The following is a 13,764-nucleotide window of genomic DNA, read 5'->3' on the forward strand; positions in this document are numbered from 1 at the left end:
AAAATAAGTATATGTTGTATATAGAGTATTGCCTTTATAACAAAAAGTTGTGTCTTATTATTAAAAAAAATTAGTTCTTATATTTTTAACTTCTTGGACTCTGCCCACATAATTGTATTTAGCAGAAGTTCTAAGTCTAAGCAATTTCTTCTAAAGCTGTGGTATCAGTAGGCATTTAAATAGTATTTTATTATTTTCTTTCCCAAATCCCTGTATATAGTGAATGAAATGTTGAATGTGTTTAAATTATATCTAGGCATGTGAAATGTGATTTTTCAGGTTTTTCACTGACTTTTTGTATTCAATTTAAGTAAATAATTGCTGTCTTATCAATAATGGCAAAAAATGATTTTTTTTATTGGAAACGTTCTTATTTATGGAGTGCAGTGTAATTACAGTAGACACAATTTCTCATTTAGCAGCAAATAATATTGCATCTAAAATTAGCAGACTGGAATATTCCAGAACGTTTAATGCATAAATTATAAAACTCCTGGGCATAGAGTGTGTATTTAGCATCACCTGCATGAAATACTCGAGTGAGTTCAAAGGTATGTTATGGGTTTTTTAGTTTGTTTGGGTTTTGGTGTGTTTGTTTTCCCTGACAATTGAAACGGAAACAAATTTGCAATTTCGGTATGTTTGGGGGACAAATTGCTGCTTTCATGACAGAAATGTTAGTCTTTGCACTTGGAATTCTGGTATATGGAATATGAGGCTTGGTGGTGTCAAAGATAACGTTCATTTAATGGTTTATTTGTTTGCCTCACTCCTTTGCTTTTGGATGCAGCACCACTGAGGTTTATCAGCAATAGTTTTGTTCAGCATCTTTTCAAAAATGGAACTTCCCTTGTTAGGGTTGTCAGCTTCCCATGTTCTCCATCTCTTTTTCTGCTGCTCTAAGTGGCCTGTGGGTTCAGTTCAAGCTGGAGTTCTCATCTCCCAAAACATTCTCAGTTGGGATGTTGGCTCTGGGACATGAGAGTATGAAACAACTCTGCAATGCACTTCTGCACTTCATTGCCTATCAGTGAATCTGTGTTACTGGCTGTGTTTCATGGGCTATAAATCAGCAGTGACACTCGATTTTCCCCGTTTCCTGTGGCTTGAAGCACATTCCAAGTGTTTTTTCATGTCCTGGGTTTCTCACTAGGTCCCATCCATCTTCTAGGGGGGAATCCTGATTGCAGCAATGGGGAGGATTCCTGACAGCTCAGGTTCTTTGTGGGCTTTGAACTTCACTGTCACAACGTGGGCCCTGAAGCTGAAGATCTGGAAGTGTGTTGCATACACATGGGTGGCTTTTCTAACCAAGTATATTAAAATGGAAATTTTATCTCTGGTTTGTGGGACTTCAGAGACTTAATTCACCCAGAAAGGCTGTGACAGCCTTGTCTCAGAGTCTTGAAATTGAGTCTTTATCAGAGACATAAATAATTTGACACAGTCCCTGACCTTGGGGCAGGAACAGACCAGAGATAGGGTGAAGGTTGGTTTGTCTGTGCTCCTTTGGGTTGTGATTCACCCATTCCTGTGGAGATCATTGTCAGGACATCCTGGAAGAAGGACCGTGTGGTTACTTCTGCAAGGCTACCTGGATGGCAAATACAGGGGCTCGTTGTTTTCTGGTTCTGTGTAAACTTCCACCTCTGGAGCCACAATTCAGCAAAATAAACAGAACACTGGAATCCTTGTCTGATTTTATTTTTTTTTTCTCTCTCTCTGCAGTCCCAAAAGCAGAGAACCGAGTCAAACACACATTTATTGATGCACATTCCCAGCGGGCTTCCATTTATATTTAGTGTGTTTTGTGTTAAAAAATAACAAACCTCTCTCCTGTGCAGTTGTTTTGATTTTGAGCTTTTCACGTGCATGTAATCAGTGTCTCACTGAGAGCAGAGCAAGCTTAACTTTCTGTTTTTAAACCACAGGACCCTTAGAAGCGAGGCAATTTTGAGTGTTTAAATACAAAACTTGCAGTGCAGTACTATTGAGTGTGTTTATATCCAACACTATGACTAAGAAATGAAGTTGAGTAAATAAAAGAAATATATGGAAGTGTTTTTGGCATGAACTCTTTAGGGTAATTCTCTGAACCATGTTTAATCTCTGCATTAAGCTACTGATACCACTGATAATAATTAGTGTGGTGGATTTCTGGAAGCACTTTGTGCTCCACTGTACCATAGTAAGCTAGAAAATGAAATTTCAGCCTGATATTTACGTGCAAGGCCTGATGGAGGAATTAGGTGAGTAGGATTGTAGGTCAGGACTTTCTGTTCCTGTTGATGTCTCTCACCTCCCACGGAGCAAGTGCACAGAGACACCTATTTAATGAGATGTGAATTTGAGGTTCTTTGTGAGCCTTCTCTAAAATATGACAATGCCTTTTAATATTGGATGTATCTTATTCCAAGAGACATTTGGCTCTTCCTCGGGCTTTCCATGACCTGTGACTGTTTTTTTTTATTTTTTTCAGGTGTTTGTTTGTGTGTTTGTCAGCTTGTTTTATCTAATGAGCATCTGTTTACGCAAGATTGCAATTGAATGAACCTGAAAGCTGTAAAAGTATGATTAACTCTTTGGGGTTTTTTATGGTTGGTTGATTTTTTGTTCGTTTATTTCTAAAGGTAAAACTACAGTTTTGTGGCATACTCTTTCGTAGTTCCCAGTGTGTACAATTTATCAAGTAACAAACAGAATTTTTAGAAAACAATGTATCTCCAATTCACTGCTACACGATAGAATTGAAAATCAGCTCATTGCTCCTCAAGAATCTGGTTCAAATCCTGGTTGAGTTACTTCTGTTTATTTATCTCATATTAAATTAGAGTTCTTCTTTCATCCCTAGCCTGACACAGGAAAAGGAATTGTTTAATAATGTTTTAGAGCCTCGAGAAATCAAGAGGGTATCAGCCAGAGGTTGAGAAGATATCTGGACTACCTCCAGAATTCCCAGTCTAATTACTTTCTTCTTGTTCAACTGAAACAAATTTATCTTTAGAAAATATGAAATGCCAATGAAATATGAGTTCCTGTATTAAACATATTTTTCAATTAGAACAACTGGAAATACGTGTACGGAACTAACTTTTCCTAATTGTAGGGCGAGGCAATTAATTTCCATAGAGTTACAGTAAAAAATATAATAATTACCATTTCTCTTTTGACTCAGCAGCTGACAAAAGAATAATCACCTTTTCGGAGGTATTTTTAACTTACCCTTTTAAGCACAATGCCTCTTGTCTGATTTTAGCATGTGCTTAATTTTCAAGACCCTATACGATAGCTATATTTAAAAAGTAGTACGTGTGCTATTTTTATTTATTGCCTTTTTTTGGCAGCGTTTCCCAAGCAAGGGATTGGAGGAAACAATATGAATATTATGCTTTTCAGGTATATTCATGATTATTTTTGACTTGTCCTCATTAAAGGGGAGGTACGATGGCTGAGACGGGATTTCAGATGCTGTTTTCCTTAAGGTGTGTTGCCTTCTACAGGAATAAAAAGGCAGTCTCAGGAGGAAAAATGTGTTTTATTGACAACTTAGAAGACTATCATAGTGTAATTTAAATACCTCTAGTGAAGAATGCAGTTTTCAATGAAAGCATGAAGTAATGAATGAAAAGGAAGCCTCTACAAGTTATTATTAAGGAATGATTTTAAAGATGGAAATATGGGGATATGTGAGTGTGTAACTGCCCAGCTAAAGGATATAAAAAGAGAACATTGCCACATGAACAAAGTTAAAGCCAAAACAACCCAAATACCTTTAAATTATGGTAATTACTCTGAGCAGCCTTTTATGGGACTGCTTGTGGGCTCCAGCTGTCATGGAAGTTGTTTGAGTTTTCAAATTAAATGGTTGCCTCACCTGAAGTTACCAAGCGTTAGCCATGTGCCACTCACCCAAATTAAAGGTTTCCATTTCCAGATTAGCTCCCCATCTGGCTTCTGCCAGGGATGAGAAGATTTCCGTGGAATCGAGGCCTTTCAGAAGGGGCAGAGTCACAGTTCTTGCCTCTATGTGCAGGATTTACATCCGGTGTTGAAATCTTAAAGGTTTTGCTGTGTTGGAAGCCAGGGATGCTGGAGTTTTTCCTTAGAATTGGTGACCCTCTGGAGCTGGAGGGATACTGCTGCATTCAGGGTCACTTTGGTAACGCTGTGGTGGCTTTGCCATCAATCATCAAATCTGCTGCAAAGCTGGAAGTGGGGGCACAAACTTTACAGCATGTCCACAGGGCAGCTCTTACATTTCCATTGCTCTTTAACTAAAAACCAAACTGTGTTAACCCATAACAGTTGTGCTCAGTTTGGGGTTAATCTGCTCCTGAGGGGTAAAGTTGTCCCACACAAAATTGGGATTAAGTCTCACCTCTGGACTGGCTGGTGTGGTGGGACTCTTTTCTGGATCCAGCATTGCTGTTTCTTATCTTTCTACCTTGCCAATTTATCTTTATTCATGACCCGTGCAAGGCAATGGTTGAAGGACACATTGCTCCAGGAGCAGCTGGGGTAAGGATGCCTGGTTTCCTTTTCTTTTTTTTTTTTTTTCCTGTTCAGTTTTGCACTCTAGAAAACAAGCAAATATTGTTTGGATTAAAGAAGAAGAAGAAAAAAAAAAAGTCTGCTGTGTAAAATTTGCTCCGAACTCTGTATCCCTTTTTGGTTTAATCATCTAAGAACAAATGAGATTTTCTGTAGGGAAGTAGTTTTATATGTATTTGTGTTCCTTGCCCTTGTGCAGTAGTACTGCCAATTATATTTATTAGCCCTAAATATTAAACAGCTGGAAGGATTCCATTGTATATAAATAAGACATTTGAGACCTGGAAGGATGCCATTTCTAATACAGCCAGCTGGTGCTTTTTACAGTTACTCTCAGCACAACACTACTGAATATCACTGTACATTGAGCGTTGTGTTAATGACAATAGGAGAACGTGGAGCGGCTTGGGATTTCTCTAGGAAATGCCATTGTGTAAAAACACATTGTTCTGAAAGACGGGCTAGCAGGGAAATGCTATATTATGCACCTGTTTTGTGCATTTTGATGTAAATACTTTTTTTTTGTTTATGTGTTTTGCTGGCAAACGCAAAACAACAAACTGCAGGGGCCTTTCAAATGTGAATTTTTAAGTGTTCTTGTGCCACGGATGTTTTTCACTTTCTCTGTTGTGGTGCTGTTTTCCCATTTAAGTAATGCTTTCATTTTTTAAAAATCCTGCTTGCTGATGCTTCTGAAAGCATTTGCTCATTTTTTTTTCTTTTTTTTTTTAATGAAGGCATCATTGTTATGGTGCAAGAAATAAATAAAATAGGGACAGAAACCATTGCCCCACTATTAATTTGTTCCGAATCTATTTGTTAGAAAACTGAGGCATAAAGTTAGGTAGCCAGCAAACAGTTTGGAGAAGTGGATTCTTGCCACTTTCGATTGACTGTGTCCTGATTATTTCTTTGTAAAAGTTTGCCATCACCTCCAGTTTTAGGTGCTAGGTAGAGCTTGAGGTGAAGCAGAGGATGGTGCTGGGCAACCTGATACTTTTTATTTGTGTTATTATTGAAAATATTTACAGGAGCTGATTTTTATGAGCTAAGTGTCATGTTTAACATTGTGTGAAATAACTTCTGATTATAATTATTTGAAGACACTTTTTTTTTTTTTTTCACCAGATTGCCACATCCACAGCCTTGTGTGAGAAGTTTATCTTGGGTAAAGTTTTATCTCTGAAACAGCAACACTTAAAGGCTGAATCTTACCTAGTTTATTCAATGCTTGTGGAGAAAGGTGCTTTTATAAAAATTAGTGTTCAGCACAGATTTCAACCATGGGGGCTGTGGCGTTGAGAACTTCCCAGAGAATCTGCTTAACCCGTGAGATAAATAAGATTGAAACCTGCTTCTCCAGGAGATAGATAGCCTAGGAAAAAAAAAAAGAAAGAAAAAAAAAGAAGATGAATCTGTAAATGCTTTGCTTGTCCAAGCTCTGGAGGAGTGTTTGAATGCTGAATTCAGATGTCTGTTAGGAAGTCAGATGTTTTCCTCTTTGTGGTGACCTTTTTACCTCACTGTGATTAAGAGGCTTTTGCCTGCTGAAGGGTGAGAATCAGCTGTCCTTACAGATCTGATGATGAAATACTCAATTGTCTGCCAGTTAGAGATGGGAGGAAAAAAGATGCCTTTGCTTGTCTTTCTGCATTTTGGTTTAATTATTAGTTTAGTATTCCCATGATCAGGTGTGTGCTCTTGCTTTCTCAATATTGTTTATGTGTGCTTTGCTTCTGTAAGAGTTATTTATTACAATATTTATTTTATTTTACTTCACAGTTCTTTAAAAGCTCAGAAGCATAACTGCACGGAGCACAGATCTGACTGGTTTGGATAATTTGGGATAGATCTGGGGCTAGTTGTATGGTAAAATGCAAGACCTCAGGTTTTTCTGGGAAAGTTTAGTATCTGGATACTCTTAATGTGTTTCTCATCTCACCCGAGCACTCAGCAGACAAGATATTAATATTTTGTCTTGGTTGTAATTCTGAAACTGTTTTGCTTAGCTGAGAAGAACCCCAAGTTTTAGGTTGAAGCTATGAGTGTACCCAAGTTTGTGTCTTATGAAGGCTTTTGTGATGGAAATGATAACTTCACTGTGTGTATAACTTAATCAGAAAACTCCTTCAATGCGACTTATTCTTTCCTTTACAACTTAGAACAAACTAAAAAAACTCTGGCTTGAGCCAGTGGCATGAGGTAATTTCATTGATTTTTGGATTTCAAATGTAGAAAAAAAAAATGGTACTTCTAAACTTTCTTAAAATCCCAAATCCGATCATTTTCTGTCCTCTGATCTCAGCTGGTTGGTATTTATGGGCCTTGAATCATCATCTTTGGTGATGTTATGAGGAAAGTTTTCATGACGAGCTGCCCTGGAATGCCTTCCCCTGTAATATGGTCATTACAGGGTTTTTGCTAATAGCAACCTTTCAGGGCTCTTGTGTCCTGTGCTACTTTTTAGTTAAGCTTTTAAACAGTATGTGGGGAGGTTAGGTTTTTATTTGTTTGTTTGTTTTTTATTTAGACTTGAATTATTTTAATGCTCATCTGAAGTTGGAATTTTATGCTTGGTACTTTAAGAGCTTTACAGCAATGTGCTGCTGACAGAAAAAATGGGGTTTTTTCTTGCAATCACACAGTTGCATATGTGTTGTATTGTAAATCACAAAATATCCCTCTGTTTCTTACTGTAATTCAGAGTTGGTTTTTTCTTATTATGATGGATAAAAACACACAAAAAGTGATGTCACAGGCAGGATGAAAGAATTGAGATCATTCATGTCCTAGATTCCCACATTGAGAGGGAGCTTGTCCTTGAGACTGCTCATGACATCCTAGAAACATCCCACATTCACTTCTGTACATTTCCTTTTGTGAAGGAATTGCAAGAAATAAACCAAAGCCATGAGTCCAGCCCAGTGCCAGATCTTGGATAAGAAAATCCTTTTTGGCCCAATTTTGTCACTCAGAGACATGAGTTAGACCCTCTCACTGGGGTTCTGGAGATTTTTCTACACCACTGAAAGCAATCTCTTGTTTCCTGCCATTAACAGCATGCAAAAATAGATTTTAAAAAGTGAAAAGCAAACAAAAGAACATTTTCCAAAAGCCAAATTACACGCTGGGAAGGGAGTGGTGCTGTGGCACTTCTGGACATGCTTCAAAAGTACTGAAAGTGCCTGGAGGCATCAGGGGAATACGATATAAATACTGTGTAATAATATGAATTCAGAAATTGTGCCCCACATCCTTCTGTCATAGAGTCCCTGACACTTTTTTATGGACATCTTCCTAAAAAAAATTTGAATTCATCATTCCTATTGGACTTGGAGGAGGGATAGTCCTGTCATTTCATCATTCCAGAATTTAGGACTTGCCTATTAATTTCCTCTCTAACAATAGCCAAGACTGATAAATATCCACTAGTTTTGTGCAGTATTGAGAGAAAGAAATTCCAGCTGGGACACCTCTGCAGTGTAATGCTCAATGGACCAGAGCTACCCAAGATTTAGTTTTCATTTGTCACTACCTTGATCTCATTTGATTAGTAATAAATTAGACCAGTGTCCCCAGGTTGGGTCTGTTTTGTCCATGGTGAGTGATCTCTCCCTCCTTATCACCACCCACAAGGCTTTTGTTGTATTTTCTCTCTCCTGTCCATCTGTTTTATTATTTTCCCTGCCTGATTTCCTCCCTGGGATAAGAAATTCTCTCTATTTATTATTTTAAAAGAAATTTTGTGACGATTGTAACTTTACAGAACAAGATGAACACGTGAATTGCAAGTAGCAAAACAAAAATTAAAACAAGTACGAATACAGGTGTTTGAGAAACCTTACTTAATAGAAAAAACTCAATGTTCTCTATTATCTGTGTGTCATTAAGATCCCTTTAAATGGCAATACAAAGGCTTGCTGGGAAGACTCGTAATGTATGAGCAATGCAAACGTACTGCTTGCTTTCAACTTTAATCGTAATAATAATAATTGAATTCTCAAATGTAGTTGAATCTGGTACATGTTGTGATTTGAATGCTCTTCCTGTAGTTTTGGTGACTTCTTTCATCTTTTTCTAATGAAATAGCTGTAATCTCCACAGTTTTGTAACTGTTAAAGTGTTTTAGTCAAATTAGCACCCAGTGTGTGTGAGTGGCGTTTCCCTTCAGCAATGCTTCAGCATTAAGTGGTGGATTTAAAATTTTGTTGTTCATGCAAGTGGACTAACACGGACTTCCAGGCAGTTCGATCTTCACTGAAAATGACTGAAATTATAATTGCATGAAGTTATTAATTGAAACTTCTGGCTGAAGAACATAGTAGTGATGCTGCCTTTGTTATGCAAGTCCTGTATCTACCTTCAAAAGTCTGTGTAAACATGTTGGATAAGAAACTTATGTCAAAAAAAAAAATATACCATGAGATTTGTTCAGAGAACTAACATCTTGCTGTGGAGATGTTTTAAACTCTGCCAGTTCCTGGTTTTGTCTCTGTCTTCCACTGGACATTTAGAATAGAACTGATTAGAAATTACATGGAGATGATAATCACTAGATGACTTCTGAATGAGTGTGAGCTGCTTAAAATGTCTGTAAAATTTGGTTTCATTAAATAATCCAGACTAGTTCCGTCCAGGTGTTGTCACTCAGTGTTTATTTGTCCAGGTAAGAGCTGCAGATAAATCAGTGCCTCCCGTTTCACTGGAGGCAATTCCAGCTCTTGGGGGCAGGGTTGGATTATTGGCTCAGGGCCTGTGCTTGTGCAAGGACATCTGTCAGAGGAGAGCCCTTCACTCAGTTTTGGGAGGCTGGCAGAGGCTGGGAGCCAGGGTCCAGCTGCCTCTTCATCCTCGGATGGCTGGTGCCAAACTCTCAAGTGGCCGTGAGCTCCAGTGTGGTAATATTGTCTCAAAAAGTCTCTGCGCTGCTGGCTCTTTTTGGAAATAGACTCTGTTATGGCATGCTGCAGCGTATCAGCCGCTGTAGACACATCCAAGATTGGGTTTTAAACTCTGTTGAGCTAGTCAGGAAGAGATAAAACTTGTGTATAGTCAGGTCTGTAAAGTGAACTGCAGTAAACTTGGTTTCAATTAGTGGAAAGAGTATTTACACTGTTTTTATCTGCTGGTTTAATAACGTGGTTTAAAATCACATCTTCAGTGGTGTGTGGACGCTTTCATTGTGCAGACCAGCTCTTAGTCAGATCAAAACTCCCTTAAATTAGTATGTTGGGACTGAGAACTCTCAGATGCTGCTCTGATATGTCAATGTTGGTTTTTTTTCCCTTTCTTTGTATATGTCTGCGATATTCATGCATTGTAAACCCAAGAAACTGTATGAACTTCTGCACCACGATTGTTGTCTTTATAGTGGGAATAGTTCTTTTTTCTCCTCTCCTACTGTCTGCACTACACTAAAGTCCTGTAACAAAAGGTGCTTATGTAAAACAAGTAATTGTTAGACCGAGATCTTAAATAGGAAATTGATGCGACTTGAGTTTTGAGGGAAGATGTTCTTCTGGTAGAAATTCTTCTTTGTCTTCCTTCCTCAGGAGTGGCAGTGACTTCTGATAACATACTTGATTCTCCAGTTTTTGTTGTGGTGTTTGTTTGTTTGTTTTTTGTTTTCCTGTGATTAGTAAATAATATTCCTCTTTGGTAAGCGTGACTTTGGAAACCAGGTAGGACAGGTATGTGAGTAATTCTCAAGTAGGAAGCCCCTTCCTTCATGTTTTGGGTCAGGAGAGTCTATCAGCTGATGACTGCTGTAAAAACAAATCATGAGCCTGTGTTTTTCAAAAACCATTCCAGTGTCACAGCCTACGCAGTCCACAGAAGAACCAACTAATCAAGGTATGGTAAATTGGTAGTAATTCTTAGTCCAGCTCAACCCAGTTTCCGGAGTTATTGTTTGTCAGGAGTACATATATCCCAAGGAAAATCAATTGTCATGCTTTGAATAAATGTAACATTTTATTGTGACTGTGTGGAATTTCAGTTGGAGCCGTGGGCTTTTTGTTTAATCTTAGAAATAAAACTGGTTCTAACAGTGCAAATGTGTGTTGTCTTGGAGGATGTCTTCCATTTGAGGTGAGTGTAGTTGTTGTAAGGACATGGAATCGTGAGTGAGAGGACAGCACTGCTTATTGTTTAGGAAATCACAGGTACTTATTTCTTTCATCCACCTTGAAGTAACCTGGTAAAATCTGACTTATTAGGGGTGAATTCTGTGTTCATTTAAGATGTTTCTGTTCTTTAATAAGAAAAAAGTAAGAGGAGGTTCAACCAGGCTTCACTGTTTATTGTATCGTGATGTCCAAGCAAAGTTATTTTTGCTTTTTCGCAGCTTTTGGTCTAAACATCATCTTTCTTGGTATAATAATTAATCTTAAAACATTTTCTCCCTTTTCATTTTTTTAATCCAGTGGGAAGAGATTAGTGGTGTTGACGAGCATTACACTCCAATCAGAACCTACCAAGTGTGCAATGTCATGGATCACAGCCAGAACAACTGGCTGCGGACAAACTGGATCCCGCGCAACTCGGCCCAGAAGATCTACGTGGAGCTCAAGTTCACCCTGAGGGACTGCAACAGCATCCCCCTGGTGCTGGGCACCTGCAAGGAGACCTTCAACCTCTACTACATGGAGTCCGACGACGACCACTCGGTCAAGTTCAAGGAGCACCAGTTCACCAAGATCGACACCATCGCGGCCGACGAGAGCTTCACCCAGATGGACCTGGGCGACCGGATCCTCAAGCTGAACACGGAGGTCCGTGAGGTGGGGCCCATCAGCAGGAAAGGCTTCTACCTGGCCTTCCAGGATGTGGGCGCCTGCGTGGCCTTGGTGTCCGTGCGGGTCTACTTCAAGAAGTGCCCTTTCACCGTCAAGAACCTGGCCATGTTCCCGGACACGGTGCCCATGGACTCCCAGTCGCTGGTGGAGGTGCGGGGCTCCTGTGTCAACCACTCCAAGGAGGAGGAGCCCCCCAAGATGTACTGCAGCACGGAGGGGGAGTGGCTGGTGCCCATTGGGAAGTGCTTGTGCAACGCCGGCTACGAGGAGAGAGGCTTTGCGTGCCAAGGTAACGGTGCCCTCCGTGCCCGTGGTTCTGTGTCCCTGCTCCCTGTGTTGGGCATTTTCTCCAGGCTCTGGAGGGAAATCAGTTAGGTGCTAAAATTGCCGTGGAAATGGGGGTTTGTTTAAGCTGCGTGAATAATGTGATTTGCTAAAAATATTTGGTAAGAGCCAAAAAACTGATTTTTCGTACCACGTTGTGTAGCAAATCTAGCCTCTCTTACCACTCCTGGACCTTCTTCCAATTCACAGTGGTTTTCTTAAATGTTTGTGTCAAAAAAAGTGATTTTTTTGGAAGTGCTTGTGCAACTCCAGCTACGAGGAGAGAGGCTTTGTGTGCCAAGGTAACGGTGCCCTCTGTGCCCATGGTTCTGTGCCCCTGCTCCCTGGGTTGGGCATTTTCTCCAGGCTCTGGAGGGAAATCAATTAGGTGGTAAAATTGCCGTGGAAATGGGGGTTTGTTTAAGCTGTGTCAATAACGTGATTTGCTCTTTGATAAGAGTCAATTGATTTTTCGTACCACGTTGTGTAGCAAATCTAGCCCCTCTTACCACTCTTGGACTTCTTCCAGTTTACAATGGTTTTCTTAAATGTTTGTGTCAAAAAAGTGATTTTTTTTAAATTTTTTTTCGGTGTCTTTTTTTTGTCTTTTAAACTTTGTGTCTCGATACACGACTTTTGCCACTGAGCTGTGTTGATTAATTGGGATTGGTTGGTAAAAAACATGTGGTATTGCCCCTGTAGCATAATTACTGAATGCAGATACATTTGGAAGATTAATAGTTGAAGTTTATTCAGAAATACTCATGTGTTTTAACTCAGTTTTCTCCAAACTTTTGATTTCTGCAAACTGTGGCTACGTGAATGCTCCCAAGAACAGGAGTGCTCTGGGGATTTGGATTTTTTACAGAAACGGTCTTTTAAATCTTAGAGAAATGCATATTGTATTTACTAGTTTTCATATCAACCAAGATGATAGCAGGGAACATTTTTATGCTTTTTATAAAACTGCATTTTGGAGTTTTGTGCTGATTCAATCTTTTCACAGAGTGCCCTGAAGGGTGCTGGCTGTGGCAAAGGGTCTTTCATTAAATATCTAAGTAAAAATTAAAATCTGGAAATCTCACGGTTGGAAGCAGCATAGCTGAGATGTTTACTGAGGGGTGTGTGTATGTGTAGAACAGAAATTTAAAGTATTCTGAACCTGGTTGGGACAGTGCCTACTCCTTTTTAATCATCCCTACAGCAAAACTTAAGTCAAACAAGTAACTCCTGGGGAGCTACTGAGGACCCAACAAACCATAGCCATGACTTTTTCTCAAAAAATGACAGGGAAACGTCTGGGGGAAGGTGTAAGAGCGTTCTTGCTCTGATTTTTCTTTTAAGTAGATTTTAAACAATTTTTTGCCCCTGAATAAATTGAGTAGCCAGATCTGAGGATGCTTTTCTGAGGGCAGATACTGTTATTTATAAAAAAAAAAAAACAATGTAAACTCTTCTGTTAAGGGCTGAATTCAAGGGAGGATGTTTTATTGTTCAGAAATGCTTTATCCAGGGCCTCCTATAGCTGCACTTGGAAATGCTAAGACATGAGTGAATCTTTTATCCACTGTGTATATCCTTGCTTGCTGCAGAGCCTGTGTTCCTGTAAATGGTTGAAAGCTGTTGGTTTAGAGTTTCAGTTACACGTGAGCACAGAGAGACAAGCACTCCAGAAAGTGACAGACTACTACTGAGCAAAAGTAAAGCTAAGTAAATCAGACTAAACTTTTATTAAAAACAAGTTCTCAAATGCTTGGGGCAGGCAAGGCAGCTCCTACTGAGTTCTGCAGAGAAAATCAGACCATAGAATGAAAATGTTTTTATATTTTGCTTTTTTTTTTTTCCTATCATGCCTTTTATTTTATTTTTTTTCTTCCTCACTCACTGTTGATCAAGGGGCTTATATATGATGAAGCCGTTAACGATAGCAAAAGGTCCTTCTGGTTTATTCTGATTTAATGTAGAATGTTCTGCTGTCTTTTATTGGAAGTCACATTGATCAGATTCTTTCAGTGTGCTGTGATTGAAGTGGCTCTTTAAAAGCAGGAACTCAGAACCTCACATTTGCCAGCACTGGTGGCGCAGCAGGAGT

At 39.2% G+C, this 13,764-nt stretch overlaps 1 protein-coding gene across 1 annotated transcript in view; it reads left to right on the forward strand.

Moving 5' to 3' along the window:
• EPHA3 (EPH receptor A3) overlaps positions 1-13,764 on the forward strand; it is a 176,214-nt gene that overhangs the window by 42,004 nt on the left and 120,446 nt on the right. The window contains exon 3 of the mRNA XM_066207743.1: positions 10,977-11,637. Coding sequence (XP_066063840.1) covers positions 11,043-11,637 — 595 coding nt within the window. The 5' untranslated portion in view covers positions 10,977-11,042. The remainder of the gene's footprint in view (positions 1-10,976; positions 11,638-13,764) is intronic.

This window comes from Chamaea fasciata, unplaced genomic scaffold (genome assembly GCF_029207755.1).
Source record: "Chamaea fasciata isolate MVZ Bird 193981 ecotype frontalis unplaced genomic scaffold, bChaFas1.0.hap1 SCAF_2, whole genome shotgun sequence".
Taxonomy (NCBI): domain Eukaryota; kingdom Metazoa; phylum Chordata; class Aves; order Passeriformes; family Sylviidae; genus Chamaea; species Chamaea fasciata.